This window comes from Pelobates fuscus, chromosome 12, assembly GCF_036172605.1.
Source record: "Pelobates fuscus isolate aPelFus1 chromosome 12, aPelFus1.pri, whole genome shotgun sequence".
NCBI lineage: Eukaryota > Metazoa > Chordata > Amphibia > Anura > Pelobatidae > Pelobates > Pelobates fuscus.
Window position 1 is genome coordinate 120,839,542 of NC_086328.1, and position 21,250 is coordinate 120,860,791.

Sequence of the window (21,250 nt, forward strand, 5' to 3'; positions counted from 1 at the left end):
AAGGGGTTCCTGCAATGTGTGAAATTTAAGCCATTTATATGGTAAATACTGCAATACAGCACTTATCATGGGCTGCTCATCAATGTCAAATATGATATGTGTCCTGGAAAATATGGTGCATCTGGTAACCCCACTCCCATTATAACTTCATATCTCCCAATACTTTGAAATAACTGAGGGGAATGATATTTAGCCCTTGCCATTGTGATAACCATTGACTAATAGCACTATTTTCATTATAATGACATGAGACACTGAAAGACTACATCTCCCGGCATGCCTTTCGGCGCTCGTGCGTCACACTGTGGGCGTGGCTCGCCGTTTGTCCCTCGTGGCTCGCCGTGCAGTTCCTGTTTCCTGTCGGCAGTGGCTGCGTTCTCATTGCGGTAAATATAATAGTATTTAATAAAACTCGCCGGGAGAGCGTCTGGTAGTAAATAAAGCGGGATGGGGCCTCAATAAACTCATCCTAGGAATATGTAACAGCTTCAACTCCCATGATGCATTGTCAACAGTCAGGGTGGCAAAGCATCATGGTAGTTGTAGTTCTAGGAAAGCTGGGGAGCTCCCCTTTGTTTACATCTGTCTAAATCAGCTTTATTAGCTATTCTGGAATCAACAGCGTATCCATGGCAACTTAGCCAGCCAGTAGTAGCAGCCTGGTGGCCCTTTAATCCTGCCAGTGCCATGTGGGCCCCTGAGTGCCCTTTTCTGGTACCAAGGGCTGGTAGATCTACTCTGCTTTCCTGGACACCATCACTACCCCATGGTGTTGGGCAGAGCATGGAAAGTGCTGCATGGAACCTCAGTGATTACACACAGCGCATTTTAATTCTGAATACTGGAGGGCATCACTTTACCTGGGCTGCCCATCACTATTTCAAATTCACTGTGACCCTGATATTTGATTTGCCAACTGCAATACTTCATTATTGTGAATAGCCGTATCTGTATGACCTAAGACTAACATACCCCTGTTTGTTTTTTGTTTAACTGTTGGTACCAAATTGTATACAGGGTTATTCGTTACAGTGAGTTCAAAGAGAATTTTTGCAGTTAACCCCTTAAGGACCGATGACGGTTCAGGACCGTCATCGGAAAAATCCCCTTGGGGACCGATGACGGTCTGTGGCTACTTACCTGATCACCGTCGGTCCCCCGGCGGCGATCAGCGCTCCTCCCGGTCCAGGGGACTGCCTGTCTGCCCGGGCAGTCTCCCCACGGCCACGTGATCACTCGTTCACATGACCGCAATAGGTGTCTGTGTATCTGCCTGTAGGGGGACTGTCTGTGCTGACAGGCAGTCTCCCTGCTAGTGGAAAATAAAAAATAAAGTTACAAATAAAGCACTCAGTGTAAAAAAATAAATATATATCTATATATAATATATGTATATATATCATATATAATGTCATACTTAGTGTATTTTTATATTTATATATACGTATATTAATATAAAAATACACTTATATTTACAATATATATATATACACACACGTATATATACAATATATATAATAACTCTACATATATATATGGTGTATATATATATTATATTATATATATATTATTATAAATTATAAATAATATGTTAATAAAATAAATAACAAAAAGTAAAAATAATTTTTAATAATTAAAAAAAAATTATATATATATGCAATTTTATTCTAACAGTATTTTGATATTGATATATATATATTTATATCAAAATACACTTAGAATGTAATGATATAAACACTGGCCACAGTTCGTTTTTTTTTTTTTTCTCTCAATTTATGTTTTATTGGTGTTTTATGAAAGACATCGATAATCACATTATATAGTGTAAATACAGTAGTATAAAATGAAAATGCAACAATAAATATAAAAAATGCAGTAGTACAGTCAACAACAGATGATTAAGCATTGTATAAGATGCGACCTGCACTATTGTGCCTTATGCCAATACCCAATGGCACCTTGCTCTTTGCTCTGCTGCTTAGTCTCGTAGCTCTCTAAACAGTTTGTCTACCTGCAGCGCTTTATTTGTAGGGTTCCGTACAGTGTTTCTGGGTGCTGGGGTCAGTCTCTTAATAGCGGTGCCTGGTAGCCTGTCTGGTTTGCGATTGTTTTGCGTGGAGTTCTCCGTCCCTGCTTTTGGTTCTGTGGGTAGTAGGGTTTCTGAGTGTTGCGGTTTCCCCAAGTCGATGAGCCTCAAAAAGCCGTCAGGGTCCCCCTTTGAGGTAAGTGTGTTGCTCTCACCGTTGACGTCTGTGATTAGGGATCCGTCCATACCCCAGCGGTACTTAATAGCGGCGTCTCTCAGTTTCCGGGCTATGGGTGCCAACTTTCTTTTTTCCATTAAGGCTGAGAACGGTGTATCTGGGAATACCGCCACTCTGTGTCCTGCATGGTGCACCGTTCCCAGCTCCCTGGATCGGGTCAGTATGGCGGCTTTCGCGGAAATGTCTTGTGTGACGATTATGATGTCTCTGGGTGCGTCTCTAGGTGCTGCCGCTGATTTGCGCACCCTAAATGCTGCGGTGATCAGAGTGCCAGTCGGAGCAGGGTTTGTGCCCATGGTCGCCATGAGGTCTTGGGTAGCGTTTTTTGCATTTTTAACACACAAACAAATATAAATGCTAACTTTGACCAGTGTTTGTGACTAGGTGGCTACTAAAAAAGACTGGACATACCCCATTTTGAATACCCTGGGTTGTCTACTTTAAAAAAATATGTACATGTGAGATGTGATTCCGGGATTTATGACAGATAACGGTGTTACAATGTCACTATTGATACATTTAAAATATATATATATATATATTGAAACAGCAATTTCCTACTTGTATTTATATACAACTTGCAAAAAAAATCAATAAAGCATGTAAACACTGGGTGTTTTTAAACTCGGGACAAAATTTTGAATCTATTTAGCAGTTGTTTTTCATTAGCTTTTGTAGATAAGTAAAAGATTTTTCAAGTAAAAGTCAAAAAATATGTTTTTTTAAAACAATTTTCACCATATTTTATTATTTTTTTTAAATACAATATATGACATGATACAAATAATGGTATGTAAAGAAAGCCCTTCTTGTCCTGAAAAAAACAATATATAACTTGTATGGGAACCGTAAATGAGAGAGAGGAAAATTATAGCTAAACACAAACACCACAAAAGTGTTAAAACTGCTCTGGTCCTTAACGTAGAACATCGCAAAAACAGGCCGGTCCTTAAGGGGTTAAAGGAACAATATAGTGTCAGGAATACAAACTCGTGGTTCTAATGTCAATATTTAGGTCACCGTCTCTTCCCTTCCTCTTCGTCTGGTCGCGGCTGGCCCCTCTCTGCTCCTTTAATGAGATGATCAAAATTGAGAATCTCAACCAATACTGGGAAGCTTTAGTGCATGCGTGGCAAAACACCTCTCTGCGTCAATCAGCGTCGCCTCATGCAGATGCATTGAATCCATGCATCTCTACGGGAAATGTTCAGCACCTTCATGCGAAAAGGCAGCGTTTACATTAAAAAGTCTGTAGGGACATACTATACACACCAGAACAACTACCTTAACCTTAAAAAGATGTTAAAATAAACTGTAATCGTTTTATTATTGTAAATAACAGTTTCTGTTTGACTTAAGACTGCCTTCATATATGCTTTTTAATCAGTGTTAATTGATAATTGAATGAACTCTCGCCCTGAACTAGTTTCTTAATAGCTATACTATTAATCACGTATTAAATTGACTGCTGAATCGTAAAATTAGAGCCAAAAATCAACATGTTTGGGGGGTTAGTGGGGGAATTTCTAGTTTTGCAATTTCTTTTCAGTTCAGTTAGTTTTGTTTGTTTTTTGAATTTGGTTGTCAGTGGGCCACAATCCGATTAATAGTCCTGTTGTTCTACATGTCATCTGTGTTTTGTTTTTTCGAGCTATTTTTGTACGTCTAACTTCTCTGCTTTACAGGAATCATGTCTATGTCACATCTGTACGGCAAAGATGAAGACAGTGATGGAGTGGAGATGGAGAATTTTGAGATCACCGATTGGGATCTAGCCAATGAGTTTAACCCCAACCGACGGCGGCACTTCCAAACAAAAGAAGAGACAACTTATGGCATATGGGCAGATAGGGACTCTGATGATGAGAGGCCTAGCTTTGGTGGAAAGAGGTACGTTCTCTTGTAATGTGCAGTTATAATGGATTTAAGTTGTCAAAGAAATGAACAAAAGGACAGCTTCCCATCAGTAATAAAATGCACCTATTAATAAGCAGGATAATTTCAGAAAAGCACTCAATAATATGCAAAAAAATATCCCTCAGTAATATGCAATATAGTTGAGGTGTCACTCTGCAGTATGCCAATTAATTGCCAAATCACTTATCAGTAAGTCCAAAGAACGGGATAACCATCTGGAAAATCACAAATCTGTATTGGAGAAAAATTTAGAGCAGCATGTCTGCTAAATATGGCACTGCCTTCACCTTCCCCCTGGTGAGTATTGCCCTCACCCATTCTTGGGACAATCACTCTTGTCCCACGGTGTAGTCGCTTAAACAGTTCAGCTCTTCTCCTGTTCCTCTGATGTAACCTGTGATTACTGCTTGCAGTAGCGTAATATTGTAATGGGCCAGCACCACCAATCTAGATCTGCTCACCTTTTGTGTGGACATGCACTCTACCCCATAGAACAGCCCAGGATGAGAACCATGGTATACAAGCAACTTCTTTATTCAATTCACAAAACACGAATAAAAATCCAGATTTGCGATCCTTAAATTGCATTCTTTCTTCATTTGCTATCCCGAGAGAATGTTCTCGTATACACTTCCTTTTGTACTCTGTTCGGGTTACATCACCACTTCAGTCTAAGCACTAGAAAGAAAGTCTGATTTAAAGATTATTTCAATGTTGCTTTAAAATTCCTATAGTTGAATACCTTCATATAGTTGTTCACATTGGTTGTTTCTATAAATATAGTTTGTATACTGTTTGTAGCGTTTTTATGCAACACATAGTTTAAAGGGATTCTCTAGCATTAGAAATAAATCTATTAATTTCTAACATTAGAATGTTGAAAATGTCGTTTAGTTTTGGGCCATCCCACAATGTCCTAAACTTGCTTTGAGTTACTTCTGATCCAGTGGCGATACTGTCGCCTCGATGCAGCTCTGCTCCGCTATCGGGAGATCATCGCTTGTCATGATCCTCCCAGCTAATCCCATGCCTCTCCAAGAGAAGCATTGGGACACACGACACATAGGTGGTATTCACCATGATTTATTGACCACAAAAGATTCACATGGAGAAGCATTGCAACAAGTGCTCCTCTATGAAAGCCCTGACCTCCACTATGCGAGAGAACTCAAAGTGAGTGAGGTAGAACACTATAGGAGTTTTATGCAGGGATGTGTGAAATAAAAAAAAAAAAAATCCAAGGGACTAAACCAGCAGTCATGTCTTCTTGCTTGTCACGACAATCTACTTGTCCTGACACACAACATTTTTGCAAATTAAATCCGAGTGGAAAAACGGATGTGAAAAAAAAAAAAAAGCTGATTTGGACAAATTCTTAATATTTAACTTCTCTGCCTCTGTTTTTTTATTTAATGTGCAAAAAATTGGAGTTTAGTGAATAACCCTCTAAGTGTACATCCCTAAAGATCTCTACGGTATGTGTTTTTGTGTGTGGTGGCTGTGTGTCCCTATCTGGTGTGTGCTGGCTGTGTATAGTGTGTGGATGCGGTGCACGTATGTGGATATAGTGTGTGCAATGTGTATGTAGGCTATCTGTAATGTTTGTTGATGTAGTGTGTGGAGGCTGTCTGTAATGTGTGTGTGGATGTTGTGTTTGCAATGTGTGTGTTGTCTGTCTGTAATGTTTGTTGATGTAGTGTGTGAATGTGTTCAGTGTGTGTGGAGGCTGTCTGTAATCTGTGTGTGGAGGCTGTCTGTAATCTGTGTGTGGAGGCTGTCTGTAATCTGTGTGTGGAGGCTGTCTGTAATGTGTGTGTGTGGATGTTGTGTTTGCAATGTGTGTGGAGGCTAGATGTAATGTGTGGATATAGTGTGTGGAGGCTGTCTGTAATGTGTGTGTTGGCTGTCTGTAATGTGTGTGGATATAGTGTGTGCAATGTGTGTGGAGGCTGTCTGTAACGTGTGTGGATATAGTGTGTGTAGAGGCTGTCTGTAACATGTGTGGAGGCTGTCTGTAACGTGTGTGGATATAGTGTGTGTGGAGGCTGTCTGTAACGTGTGTGGATATAGTGTGTGTGGAGGCTGTCTGTAACGTGTGTGGATATAGTGTGTGTGGAGGCTGTCTGTAACGTGGGTGGATATAGTGTTTGTGGAGGCTGTCTGTAACGTGGGTGGATATAGTGTTTGTGGAGGCTGTCTGTAACGTATGTGGATGTAGTGTGTGCAATGTGTGTATAGGCTGTCTGGAATGTGTGTGGATACAGTGTGTGCAACGTGTGTAGAGGCTGTCTGTAATGTGTGTGAATATAGTGTGTGCAATGTGTGTGGAGGCTGTCTGGAATGTGTGTGGATATAGTGTGTGCAATGTGTGTGGAGGCTGTCTGTAACGTATGTGGATATGGTGTTGGCTCTCTGTAATGTGTGTTCAATGTGTGTGTTGACTGTCTGTAATGTATGTGGATGTAGTGTGTGCAATGTGTGTGGAGGCTATCTGTAACGTATGTGGTGTGTGCAGTGTGTGTGTTGAATGTCTGTAATGTGTGTGTGATCCCTTGGGAGTTAAGTCCCCAGTTCTCCTTTGGGGGTTTAAGTCACCTGTTATCAAGTGAGGGTTTAGGACACTGGTGTCCCTCATAGTGCCAGCATTCACTGAGTCAGAGCACAGCCACCAGGATTCCCAGCCTGAGCTCTGACACATTGGTGAGCAATTACTGGGGGTGCATGCCACACAGTTCCTGCTCCTACCTCCTTGTACACCTGTGGCAGCTCTGCCGCCTACCCGTGTCAGAGCCAAAAGCCCCAAATTATCTGCCGCCAAGCCCTGGAAATACATGTGTTGGTGTTTATAAAAGTTCAGATTTTTTTTTCAATTTGCACTTCTATAAAATAAAAAAGAGGGGATCTTCGGTTAACACCTGAAGCACTTCAGCAGGCTTACTTTCTTTATGGGTCTGGAGTATTCTTTTAACCGCTCTGTGTATTTTGCAGGATGAGGTAGACGTTTTAATGTGACTGATTCTGTTTCGTTTTCTCCTATTTAGATCCAAAGACTATTCTGCTCCAGTTAATTTTATCAGTGCTGGGATCCGCAAACCGGCAGCGGAGGAGAAATCTGGAAGTGATTCAGATGAGGAACCTCCGTCAAGAAGAGATGAATTGCCAAAGGAATTTGAAACAAAGAAACTGAAAACGGTAAGTTGTTGTAAAGAGAGCTAGTGTTCGACCTCTTATGTAGACAGTGCCATATTCCTCCTCTACTCGGACGGAAATTTTTAAGACTAATCATATTTTTTCACGTGCTTTCTGTTTGTTCCGCAGGGGGGAAATTTTAAACCATCACAGAAGATTTTTGCTGGAGGAATAAAGTCCAATACAGATTTTGGTTCTTGGGAGCGACACACCAAGGGGATTGGCCAAAAGCTTTTGCAGAAAATGGGTTATAAACCTGGTAGAGGATTGGGGAAGAATGCTCAAGGTACGAACAGAGGAGAAGTTTTTCCTATAATTGCTGTTTCATTGCCGGCTAATCCTGCACTTTCCCAGTGCTGACCATTTTTTTGTTTTGTTTCCATTAAATAATGTACTATCCAATGCATATTGAAACAAGAAAAATGCATTTAAACATTACTTTTCAGAACCTCCAAAATATTCAGATTCTGGCAGTGTTTATTTATTTATATTTTGGGGAAACCACTTGGAAGTGAAATGCTAATTATCTTTTTGCTGCGCAGGTATCATTGCCCCTATCGAGGCCAAACAGAGGAAAGGTAAAGGAGCTGTTGGAGCATACGGGTCCGAGAGAACCAAGCAGTCGTTAAAGGATTTCCCTACCGTGGATTCAGAGGAAGAAGAAGAGAAGGTGCGTGTAAAGAACTAGTTTTGGGTGTGGTATGTGCACCCTTTATCCTGTTTGGTCGAAGGTTCACCCCTTTAAGCCATGAATGTTCCATAGGTACTTTGACTGTATATTGTTTAATGCAGATCATAAAATATGTGAGTTCCTTGAGACTATAGGATGATTCAAAAGTGGTACTAGAACAGTGGTTATAAAATCTGCTTTACATTGCATAAATATTTATAGTACGTATTAGGGATATACCGATTATTGTTGAGCAATCCACTTTAATGTACTGTGCTGTCTAAGAGTAATAGGAGATTTGATCAGTAACAGCACTGTAGATGCTAGGATATCAGTAACCACAGTATGAACTGACTGCCTGAAATTGATAGGAGTGTTTGCCGTCAACAGTTAATGTCAGATTTGTGTAGAAACTGTGTTGCTTTTTCAAAACTCAAAATGTACAGAATATCAGTACCGGCTATCGGCAGTCAGCCGAAAGGCAACCAATAATCTGTATCGGCATCGGCTCTGGAAAAACGATGTCGGTCAATTCCTAGTAAGTTTGCATTTTTAGCGAGTTACTTATTTTTAAAAGCAATAAAAAGGGCTTAATGGAGTATAGATTTAAATGCAGTCGATGAGAGTTTCCCAGCACTCAAAGACAATCTTCTGAGCTTGGGACATTCCTTCCTCATTGCATGCCCCAATTTTTAGTGCAGCTAAGCTTATAGAGTCCTTGCACTACAATAGGATGGTAGCAGTCCCGGTAAAAGAGATGTTTAAAGGTCTGGCTCCTGATTTGTTCTTAATATTCTACTCTAATTTGCAGGAATTTCAGAAAGAGTTGAGTCAATGGAGGAAGGATCCAAGTGGAGGCAAGAAAAAGCCTAAATATGCCTACAAGACAGTGGAAGAGCTAAAAGCCAAGGGCAGGGGAACTAAATCATTATCTGCTCCTCAGAAGGAAATATCCCAAGTCAAGGTAAGTTGGGGACAGATGGTCTCATGATTCTCATTCTAATTGTGTGGGTGCGGTATAGATAACATGTTCTTCAACTGCTTATTTATCTATTAATTAGCAGGTGAGTGAATTAAATGCAGTTGCTAGTGCCAAAAGAAAAAATTCTATGAAAAGTAACTATTGCTTTCTTTGGAAGGTGTAATCTGAAACTAATGGCTTTTATTTGTTTCACATCTAGTGTTATTTTATAGCTAGTGAATAGACCCGATAATCTCAGGGTTATGTGTTGTCTGAAAAAATAAAAACTACCGTATATACTCGAGTATAAGCCGACCCGAATATAAGCCGAGGCCCCTAATTTTACCCCAAAAAAATGGGAAAACTTATTGACTCGAGTATAAGACTAGGGTGGGAAATGCAGCAGCTGCTGGTAAATTTCTAAATAAAATTAGATCCTAAAAATTTTTTATTAATTGAATATTTATTTACAGTGTGTGTATATAATGAATGCAGTGTGTGTGTATGAGAATGCAGTGTGTGTGTATGAGAATGCAGTGTGTATATGAGTGCAGTGTGTATATGAGTGCAGTGTGTATATGAGTGCAGTGTGTATATGAATGCAGTGTGTGTGTATGAGAATGCTGTGTATGAGTGCAGTGTGTGTGTGTATGAATGCAGTGTGTGTGTATGAGTGCAGTGTGTGTGTATGAATGCTGTGTGTGTGTATGAGTGCAGTGTGTGAGTATGAGAATGCTGTGTGTATGAGTGCAGTGTGTGTGTGTGTGTATGAATGCAGTGTGTGTGTATGAATGCAGTGTGTGTGTATGAGTGCAGTGTGCGTGTATTAATGCAGTGTGTGTATGAGTGCAGTGTGTGTGTATGAGTGCAGTGTGTGTATGAGTGCAGTGTGTGTATGAATGCAGTGTGTGCATGAATGCAGTGTGTGCATGAATGCAGTGTGTGTGCATGAATGCAGTGTGTGTGTGCATGAATGCAGTGTGTGTGTATGAGTGCAGTGTGTGTGTGTATGAATGCAGTGTGCATGTATGAATGCAGTGTGTGTGTGCATGAATGCAGTGTGTGTGTGTATGAGTGCAGTGTGCGTGTATGAGTGCAGTGTGCGTGTATGAATGCAGTGTGCGTGTATGAATGCAGTGTGCGTGTATGAATGCAGTGTGCGTGTATGTATGCTGTGTGTGTATGAATGCAGTGTGCGTGTATGAATGCAGTGTGCGTGTATGAATGCAGTGTGCGTGTATGAATGCAGTGTGCGTGTATGAATGCAGTGTGCGTGTATGAATGCAGTGTGCGTGTATGAATGCAGTGTGCGTGTATGTATGCTGTGTGCGTGTATGAGTGCAGTGTGTGTGTGTATGAGTGCAGTGTGTGTGCATGAATGCAGTGTGTGTGTGTGTGTATGTGTGTGTGTAATGCAGAGTGTGATGCAGAGCCTTGGTGGGGGGTGGGCATTTTTATTTTTTAATTATTATTTTAAGATTTTTTTTGTTTCATTACATTTTTTTATTATTATAATTTTTTTGTTTTATTATTATTTTTTATTTTATTATTATTTTTATTTTATTATTATTTTATTTTTTTTATTATTATTAATATATATAAAAAATTTTTGTCCCCCCTCCCTGCTTGCTAGCTGGCCAGGGAGGGGGGCTCTCCTTCCCTGGTGGTCCAGTGGATGGGCACTGTGTAGGAGGGGGCTGTGGGGGCTGCAGAGAGATGTTACTTACCTTTCCTGCAGCTCCTGTCAGCTCTCTCCTCCTCCGCCGGTCCGTTCAGCACCTCGGTCAGCTCCCAGTGTAAATCTCGCGAGAGCCGCGGCTCTCGCGAGATTTACACTGGGAGCTGACCGAGGTGCTGAACGGACCGGCGGAGGAGGAGAGAGCTGACAGGAGCTGCAGGAAAGGTAAGTAACATCTCTCTGCAGCCCCCACAGCCCCTGTCTGTATTATGGCAATGCAAATTGCCATAATACAGACAATTGACTCGAGTATAAGCCGAGTTGGGGTTTTTCAGCACAAAAAATGTGCTGAAAAACTCGGCTTATACTCGAGTATATACGGTATATGGATTCCTGAATAATTATGTGTGTGTATGTATGTAAAACCAAAACACTTAATCCTGTTCCCAGAGACTGCAGATGCACTAAGAATAGACTCATCTGTATATAGCAATGTGTGATAATTTGGAGATAATTCAGTTATCATTTACTAAAAGATTTAGAACATAGTATATGTGTGCCAAGTTATCCGTCTTCCTTTGTATATGCATTATTTTAATTTTTTAAGTGAAATTCCTATGGCTGAGTAAAATGTAACATTGCAAATGGTTTGTCAAAGGACCCACCAACAGGCATTTGAGGATTTACCTAACTGCATACATGTTTAAATAAAACAGACAAATACTGATTATCTGATGAATATTGTGACGTCCCTCTTTGATGGTGGACCTAAGGGTCAATTTTGAGTCATGGTTAAAGGATTCTGAAAGAATCACTGCACTGAACATTTCATGAACAAGGCCATATATGTATTTCTTCTTTCTCCTTTCAGGTGATTGATATGACCGGTCGGGAACAGAAGGTGTATTACAGTTACAGCCAGATTTCCCACAAACACAATATGCCAGAAGATGGTTCTGTACCAGGTGTGAAGGAGGAGAAGCTCCAGGGCTTTGTTCTTCCAGAGCTGGAGCACAACCTGCAGCTGCTCATAGACATGACGGAGCAGGAGATAATCCAAAATGACCGTCAGCTGCAGTATGAGAAGGACATGGTGATCAACCTCGCTCACGAGTTGGACAAATTGTCTGGGGTTCTTGAGCGAGAGGAGAAGGCCATTTATAACCTAAGCCAGGTGCTACAGACAGTGGAGGCTTGTGAGCAAAGGATGCAACCAAATTGTGATAATCCTTTGACGCTTGACGAGTGTGCTCGGATCTTCGAGATGCTCCAGGAAAAGTATTATGAGGAGTATAAAATGTCTGGGAGGGCAGACCTGGCTGTGGCCATTGTCTACCCACTAATGAAAGAGTTTTTCAAGGACTGGAACCCATTGAAGGTAAGTGTTAAGTATTTAATGACTCTTTGGGTATGTGTAGGCAGCCAGAAAAAAAGGATTTCCTGGTTTCTTGGTTCCTGCTTACCGCGTGTTTTATTGGCCTTAGGATTTCCCATCGTAGCTGTTGGCGTGTATAAAAACTATTTATGCAGTTTATTGTCCATCGGCTGAAGGAAAAGGAAGACTCCAGATAAGCTACAACAAAGTTTCTCAACTGTGCGATATCCATGATAAGACACATATAGTTATATCACCAGGTTACATCCTCTTACCAAGTAGCATTTTTCTTGTCTTCGTATTCAGTTCTGTTGTATTTCTTCTCACTGTTTAGGACCCCATGTATGGGATGGACATCATGACGAAGTGGAAGAACCTGCTAGAGGAAGGCCACCTGTCGCATAGTGCCCAAGATGCAACCTTAGACCCTTATCACAGGTATCTGCATTATCTCATCTTTCCTCAAAATTCATATATTCTGCTATTCTCCAAAGGTCAGACACCCATTTATTTTTGTAGTTAAGAAGATACCTTTTTGTTTGTAAATATAGGGGTCTGCTAAAGGCTATTCACTCAACTTGAAGAGCTGGAGATATAAAGAAGTTGGAGACATTTTCCAGTTTTGTAATATTTTTTAATCCCTCATAATTTTTACACAATTCCCAACTCAGTGAATACACCTTGCTGCTTTTCTCCTGCAGTTAGCATTGCAGTGTACCCTTGGTTCCACCAGCCTCCTTTTCTTTATACCACCATCTTCCTCCCCTAATTATGAAGAGAAATGTTAAGTAATCAGGGCCACTTATAAACCAACTTTTTCCAAGCGTGGAGTTAGCTCACGCTGCAATAACTGTCCTGCTATGTGTGCTGCCAGTATTTGTGGGGAAATACTCATTGGGCAAAATCCTGTTGGCTTCAAGCAGAATTAAACAGATCCCTTTTCTTTGTTAAGGCTCCTTTGGGAAATGTGGATCCCCTTCTTGAGAAATATCATCTCCCAGTGGCAGCCCCGGAACTGCCCTCCTATGGTAGACTTCTTGGACAGCTGGGTGCACCTACTGCCTGTCTGGATTCTGGATAACATCTTAGATCAACTCATATTCCCTAAATTACAGAAAGAGGTGAGTTTTCTTACTGATCACAGGAGCAATGAAGAATGAAACCATATGAATTGGTTGCAGCAAACTGTAATTTTGTAGAGGGGGGCGGTTTCCTTAGGTCACATTCTTGTGTTCCTCTGTTAAGGTTGAGAATTGGAACCCTCTGACAGACACCGTTCCCATTCACTCATGGATTCACCCGTGGTTACCCTTGATGCAGAACCGACTAGAGCCCCTCTTCTCTCCAATCAGAAACAAACTAGCCAACGCTTTGCAGAAATGGCATCCCAGCGACTCATCTGCTAAACTCATTCTCCAGCCATGGAGGGATGTATTCAGCCCAGGATCATGGGAAGCTTTTATGGTGAAGAACATTGTGCCTAAGTTAGGTAAGGAAACATAGTTGTGTTGTGCGTGTCTAAACACCATAATTATATTTATATTGTTACTAAGCGTATTCTGTGCTGTCATCTGCAGGTTTGTGTATAGGGGAGTTTATTATTAATCCCCACCAGCAACACATGGATGTCTTTCACTGGCTGATGGACTGGGAGGGAATGATATCCCAATCCAGCATGGTGGGGATCCTGGAGAAACATTTCTTTCCAAAATGGTTACAGGTACGTGGCCCAGACTACTGCAGAACTCAAAATTACCTCACTCTGTGGCTCTGACCTTAAGACAGCACAGGGGGGTGAAATGCATACTTGTAGTACTAGCAGGTTTAAAAAAAAAAAAAAAAAAAAAAAAAAAAAAAAAGAGTGAATTGAATTGTTGTGAATTCAAAGTGCATTTCAAATTTCAGATCAAAATAGCCAAGATGGAAAATTAAGTCAACTTAAGTCAGGTTTAGCCTAAAAAATAAGTCTCTTCTTTGGCTTCACTTTTCAAAAAGTGGAACTTGCGATGGGTGTCACAGTCCGTTTGCCAGTGTTCGTCTGGTGTAGCTTCCATGTGTAATATTATTATATTATTTATAAAGCACCAGCAAATTCCGTAGCGCTGTATTATGGGAATTCTGTACTGTTGTATAATGGGAATTCCATAGCGTTGTATTGTAACATATTCCTCCTCACCTTCTGTGCATCTGTATAACAGGCTCTTGCAACATATTGATGGCCGCCGGCCGCTGCGGTTCCACGCCAAATTATACTTGCACGTTAATGGCGATGTCGGCATACCCGTGACGTCACGCGGGAGACGCTCCCAAGTTTTGGGGTCAAAGGCCGTTTTCCGCCAATCAGAACTGTAAAGCACTTATTTAAGCTCAAATGTACTTTTCCTCATTGCCCTGTCGTGGTTTCCCTAATGGTTGTCTAAGAGTGTGTTCCTGAGCGTTTATTTCTGGTTATTGACTTTGTCTTTGTTTTGACTTCCTTGTATTCTGGTATCCCTGACTTCTGGCTTTGTCCCATTCTGTGCCCCCGGACCTCGGCAAGTATCCTGACTATTCTTTGGTACGTTAAGTCTGGCCAGTCTAAGGCCCGGTAAGACGTTACCGTTTAGTCCTAGGTGTGATACAATTCTACGTGCTGGATCAATCCGTTATCTTGACATGTATAATGGGAATTTCTTAGCACTGTGCAATGGCAATTCCGTAGCGCTGTATAATGGGAATTCCCTAGTGCTGTATAATGGCAATTCCCTGGTGCTGTATAATGGGAATTCCCTAGTGCTGTATAATGGTTCTTAGGGTTTCACTTTTTCTGATCTAAGCAACCCATTCTGAAACATCTACATCTCAATCATGGACTCTAGAAATTACATATTACCATTTACCAAATATGTCTTTTCGTTTTCAATTTTGAAATCAGAGTTATCTCATTTATTTCAAGTGGAAAAATAAAACAGGACGGTTTGCATAATGTTTTTCTACTGTTAAATGTTTATAGTTTGGTTAAAAAAAATGTGTTTTTTTCCATTGTGCTTAAACCGGATCATTTATTCCACTGATGATGCATGAAATATACATTTTGTCATGGCAATTTCTCCCTCAAATGCCTTACAGAATGTAAACCTATTATTATAATGTATACCTTGCTAGACTAATTCATTTACTGCTAATTGTTCTAACCGATTGTTGTCCAAATTTTTTTATTTATTTTTAAAATTCTTTATTTTTATTGTGCATGAAATCACATAAAAGCTGACGATGCCACAACAACCTAGTACAAGCTCAATTACGCAGGTTTTTGACATAGGTGGCATTGAGTTATAGGCACATTTTTTTATATTGGTATGAGGAGAAACAAGCTAGCATCTGATTATAAGCCCCCAGAGTGACAAACATTAACTTCAGTGTGCTTGGCGTGGTGGGCATTGTGAGAGTGACTGTGTTATATTATAATAAGGCGTATGTGTTGATGGCATGTCTAGTCTGGGTAATGTTATACCGCTCGCTGGTCTAAAGTAGGCTCGAGGGTGGCATGTTATGTGTCCTGAAGGTTATACTGAGCCTGTTATAAGTGAGGTACGACAGACATGGGAATTATTAGTTAAAACCTTAACTTGCTTGCATGTGTGTCTGAGTCTAGTTACTGTTAGCATTCAATTGATTTAAACAATGAGTAAGACCCCCCTGTGATCCCCTGTGCGAGCCAACATAATAACATAAAATAATGAAGAAAAATTAAGTCATCTGATAAAATGGTTGCGAATGTTCAATTGAGGCATATTGAGAGCGGGTGACAGTGGGCACCTTGCCTTGCATTAAGTCTCAGTCTCTGTATCGTCAGCCGATGCCTTGTCTGGGCTGGGTGCTTCCTCTCAGTGTGTGTAGGCTCAGAGCTCCCGTGTTTTGCAGCGGTGTGGTGGTCTGTGAGTTTAGTGCCCGTCTGGCCGCATGTTGCGCTGGTTTCACCTGCCTTAGGCTGGGGCAGTGTCGTGTTCGCCGTCTTGATGCAGGTTCGCCTGTCGGGTCGGGCTGGTCCTGCCCCTCCGGAGCGTAAGTCGCTGTTGAGGGTGTCGTGGTTTTTTTTTCTGTGGTGTCTTCTGGGCCCTGGGCCCCGGTCTGCGGTCATTCACCCTGTAGCTCGGGTGTGGTCTCGAGGGGGCTCCATGCTAATGCTTGGCTTTCACAGGCGTAAGGTTAGGGGGAGCTCCCGCTTCCCTCTGCTGGATTCCTCGTGGTGAGGTGCATGGCCCATCGGCAGTCAGTGGTATGTGGGCCTGGGGCTGCAAACAAGCTTCTAACCGCTGCCAGAAGGAGGTGAAGATTATATCAAGACGGTGCTCAGTTTCCAGCCAGGCAAGTTTTGCACAGGCTGTGTGGGCCGTATTCGCCATTTTAGGAGCCTTTTTGGCGGCAAGTGTTGGTCTCGTTATAGTCGTCGCTTTCCCATTGCTTTGCAAGGGTATCTTGTGGGGGTAGACCGGGATAACCACCACCGGTCCAGGGGGGGGGGGGGGGGGAAACAGGGGCTCAAGGCTTGAAGCTTCGTTGCCCGTCTCTCCTGTACCCGCCATCCAGTTAGACCTCACCTTCGTGTCGGGTGAGCGGGGTTCGGTATGCCGCTTATGTGGTATCCACATGTACCCACCGGTGTCACTGCACTCTGGGTGGCCGTTCTGGCCCGATTGATTGCCCTTTTGGCTTAAAAAGTCAGCTTTTTGGCCGTGGTTCTCAGGAGCAATCGTGGTTAACGTCTTCTCTGTTCCACGGTCAGGCCCCCCCCCCCAAAAAACATTTTTAACAGTAAATACCCCCCCTAGTGGTGAAGTCGTTTGCAATAGGAAGAATGTTTTTAAACTAAAAATGGTCTTTTTTTTTTACATGTGATATTAGTTTTCTTCTGGAAATTAAAGGCATTCTATAGTGGAAATGTGAACAAAGCAGTTTTCCTGGCACTATAGGTTTCTAATGTGATTCTTACCTTAATCCAGCGCAATGTCTGTCGGCTCTAGGTCAGGCTCTGCTTACTCTCCGGAGGAGACCTAATGTGCATGCTCGGCAGTGGCCGCGCTCGCATTAGATCAATGCTTTCCTACTGGGAACAATATGATGCTGGAGGTCCTCGTGCAGAACGTGAGGATGTCCAGCATTAGATTCAGGAAGCGCCCCCAGTGGTTGTCTGGTGGACAGCCACTGTGGACAGACTTAGAGCTGCAATGTTTTACATTGCACCACTAAGTGTAAAAGGGACCCAGCACCCAGACCGCTTCAATGAGCTGAAGTGGTCTGGGTGCCTACAGTGTGCCTTTAATGCCTTGTATGTTTGTTATTCTAACTGTACAATAATCTTTGGAGCTAATCATTATTTATTGTGGATTATTCCACCTTTTCCCTTTTTATGGTTATTAGAATATTTCCCACCCCCACTGTCTTTCCCCTTCAGCTGAAATGGTCAGGTTATATCTGCTGCTTCAGGGTGATGGAATCAATTCAATGAGGCTGAATAACCCTCCAAATCAGGGCAAGAACTGTAAGGGGTAACTTTAACCCCTTAAAGACCAAACTTCTGGAATAAAAGGGAATCATGACGTGTCAGACATGTCGTGTGTCCTTAAGGGGTTAAGAAAGTGACAGATGGAAGCTACACGAGACGACATGGCCATTGAAAAAAGTTACGCAGATTTACTTTTACACGGTCTTTACTAAACCAAGCATTATGGGGATTTGACAAGGGGGATCAGACAACAACAGATAAATTCCAATTCGCCTTAGAATAAAATGTGAAATGTTGGGAATTCAAAGTGAATAGAAACATTCTCCAACTTCCACAAAATGTTGGCCTAAAATGTAAAATCTACTTTGAATTCCCCGCATTTCAATCTTTAATAACTTTGTCAGAAAATAATTATATTTGGCCAGTGGGGGGCAGGTGAGCGACTACATTTAGTGCCTGGAGAGGTTCCCATCTATTTTATTTGGCATCTGGTAAGTCTGCTGTGTTTCCAGTTTGGTTGTTTTGGGCGAATATTTTAAATTCCTGACAATTCGCACTTTAATGGCTAACTCTGAACGGTCTTTCCTGCGTGGCTATTTGGCCTAGAATTTGCAATTGTCTTGTTAGTTTCTCACAATTTTCAGTTTAGCAAAATAAATCCTCATTAGTTCACAAAAATCCTGAATATTTTGTGAAGCTTAAAAGTGTAAAAGAAAATGCTGAAACTGAATTTCCTTTTCCTTTGTCGCTGTAGGTCCTGTGCTCCTGGCTCAGTAACAGTCCAAACTATGAAGAGATCACCAAGTGGTACTTGGGTTGGAAGTCCATGTTCTCAGACCAAATATTGTCCCACCCAGCAATCAAAGACAAGTTTAACGAAGCTTTGGACATCATGAACCGAGCTGTTTCTTCTAATGCTGGTAAGTGCTCTGATTACCGCTGTCATTGCAGCTATGTACTCATCAGAGCTAAATGAACACTAAATTAGAGGGGCAACCACCATGTATAGGCATATGCATACATATCAAACTGGAAATCAAATCTCACTTTCCTCCTTGGTAAGTAACAGCACGGGTATTTTGAAGAATAAAATAAAAAAGAGTTGTCAGTTCCCTCAAGGGAACAATGAATGAATAAGCAGAGCAGAACGTCTGGAAAACATTCTTTGATAAATATATTGTGACAAGGACGAACAGAGGAAAACATAAAACCATAAACAAGACAACTGGAAGAATGGGAGTAATGTAGATATGGGAATTGAGGGCAAAAAGAGGGCAGGGCATGAACCCAGGTGAGTAATAAAGGGAGAGGAGATGATACATTTTTTGACTATTTACTGCTTTATATAGCTCTATCCCTATCAACCTTATGGATCAATTCAGGGGAAACCTTAGCATATTTTTGTACATAGTTGTATATCCACTTTTTTTGTTTTTCACTGTATATAAATACCATATCTGTGTTTTGTATTTAATACAATTCGACTATACACACAATTTGTGTTTTTTGTTTAAATATATTGATAACTCAACTTCATGTTGATAATTGACCCTTAGGTCATACAATTACATATTATTTTAGCTAAAATTGATTTAAAGTTAAGTTTTAATAGAATTAGCCTGTGGCCAGGACAATTAGCCGTTCTCTCCTCTCACTTTAAAACCATAATACACTGATCAGCCACAATATTAACACCACCTGCTTAATATCGTGTAGGTCCCCCTAATGCTGCCAAAACAGCTCTGATGCCTCAAGGCATAGGTGTAAATTTCAAGTCTCATTCATTGGTATTATTACTAGTTAATTGTTTGTGGGGTTTTTTTTGTTGCATTTTAGTTTTTTTGCGAAAGAAATACACTGGTTTTATATAAACCTGATTTATTTATTTGATTCTTGAGCAGTTTTTCTCTTTGCTTGGTTACATGGTGACCTTGAGGCTGTGATACTCCTGGTGAGCAAACCACTTAACATGAATAGCTAACATAGAGATGAACTATAACTATGTTGCAGCTCCTATACAGCTCCCTCTCTACGGTAGTTATTGTTTACACCCAACTCCATAGGAACAACATGGGCTACCAGCACTCCATGTAGCAGCCATGTTACATGTGCAAAACTACAGTAACAGCAACTGTTAGAAAAGAGAATTATACATTAATAAAAAAAAATTGTATGTCTGCAGAGGAAAAGATTCCCCCCTCCCCCCGATTGACCAATTAGACCTAAATGAAACTCTGTTTCTGTGTTATTTGAGGGTAAAGCTCTCTGTTTTTGTTTTGCTTCATCATTAGGTGTGTACATGCAACCAGGCGCCCGGGAGAGCATTGCTTACTTGACGCATACTGAAAGAAGGAAAGATTTCCAGTACGAAGCCATGCAGGAGCGCCGCGAGGCAGAGAGCATTGCGCAGCGGTGCATCGGAGCTGCTGCAGCAGCTGTACCAATGAACTTCAAAGACCTAATCCAATCAAAGGCCGAGGAGCATAACATTGTGTTCATGCCGCTGATCGGCAAACGCCACGAGGGGAAACAGCTCTACAATTTCAATCGTATTGTCATCTACATAGACCGAGGTGTTGTGTTTGTGCAGGGTGAAAAAACATGGGTGCCCACCTCACTGCAGAGCCTCATAGACATGGCCAAGTAGCATGATACTCCCTGCTTCTCCTGGACGCTGCATACAGCGGATATTGATCTATCTGGATGGCACAGGGTGTATTGTACAGCAGAACGAATGCAACGTGTAAAACACTTGGGCACAGTGTCAGATTCGATAAAAGAATCTTATTAAAGCACCGTAGTGTAAGGAATAATATGCCTGGTGTTTCCCAGATTTCGTCCGGATATTGACATTATATTGTAGTTGGATTTCATGCTCGACCGTAACTTACACACACGGTATTCGGCAAGACTAGACTTGATGTTCTGTGCAGAGACTATTTTTTTTATTTCTACATCTGTTTATTTGTACATATCCAATGTGTAATTTGTAAAAATAGAGATGGATATTTTGTTTGTATTTTAAATACGATTGTTTCCTGCTTTAAAGAGACAGTATTGCGTTAAAATTAACATGACAAGGCAAAATGGATTTCCACACCCCAATTTTTGTATGTAAATAATAAAAATGTGAGAAAAAAAAACATACTCGCCTCTGAGCAGGTCTCGCAATAAATGTTTGGGCTCTTTCCTTCTTTAGTGATGTGTGCCGGAAGAGGGGACATGCCAAGCATGATACGCGTTTTATAGCTGAGAGAACCGACATGAATTCATTCTCATTTTGCTAAAAAAAATTTTTGATCATTGACCATAATTTCAACTCTTGGTTGGCCAAAAAAACGCAAGCGGACAATTCTGAAATTCATTACAGCTTTGATTTCTCAAAGAGGTTGCTTTCTTATGGTTTTTTTTCTCTTGTCTATTGCTACAGCACTTTTACCTGATTTCTATAATTACAAGGATTCTGGTAGCAGCAGTAAGATGTCCATTTGTGCATACAAATCTAAAGGGCCAGCCTGGTGCTTGTAGGTTGCTGGAGCCTTCCTCCAGGTCCTGTGTCAAACAGTTTTTGAACGGTTTGTCTTTGAGGCATCTGCAGGTAAGCCATTTGCTCACTGTTTTGCTAGTGTGAAAGCTTTAACTTAGTTTATAAACTGTATACATTTTTCCATATTTGGATGATTCTGGTAGAATGGGAGTGTCATCTTAGCA

General features: G+C 41.2%; 1 protein-coding gene across 1 annotated transcript; it reads left to right on the top strand.

The window, feature by feature from the left end:
* Positions 1 to 320: 320 nt before the first annotated feature.
* On the top strand, positions 321 to 20,778 carry TFIP11 (tuftelin interacting protein 11). Its single transcript, XM_063437560.1, has 13 exons — positions 321 to 386; positions 3,950 to 4,154; positions 7,223 to 7,373; positions 7,500 to 7,656; positions 7,913 to 8,040; positions 8,852 to 9,004; positions 11,551 to 12,057; positions 12,389 to 12,492; positions 13,007 to 13,175; positions 13,300 to 13,543; positions 13,632 to 13,774; positions 18,294 to 18,459; positions 19,831 to 20,778. The coding sequence occupies exons 2-13, from the start codon at positions 3,955 to 3,957 to the stop codon at positions 20,184 to 20,186; spliced, it is 2,478 nt and encodes an 825-aa protein (XP_063293630.1). The 5' UTR covers positions 321 to 386; positions 3,950 to 3,954; the 3' UTR covers positions 20,187 to 20,778.
* Positions 20,779 to 21,250: the final 472 nt, after the last annotated feature.

Bases quoted from the DNA above. Each gene is read 5' to 3' on its own strand.
- TFIP11 (XM_063437560.1), top strand. From the start codon at position 3,955: ATGTCTATGTCACATCTGTACGGCAAAGATGAAGACAGTGATGGAGTG. The intron at 7,657-7,912 runs GTACGAACAGAG...TTTGCTGCGCAG, and splicing joins ATTGGGGAAGAATGCTCAAG to GTATCATTGCCCCTATCGAG. The intron at 12,493-13,006 runs GTATCTGCATTA...TTCTTTGTTAAG, and splicing joins ACCTTAGACCCTTATCACAG to GCTCCTTTGGGAAATGTGGA.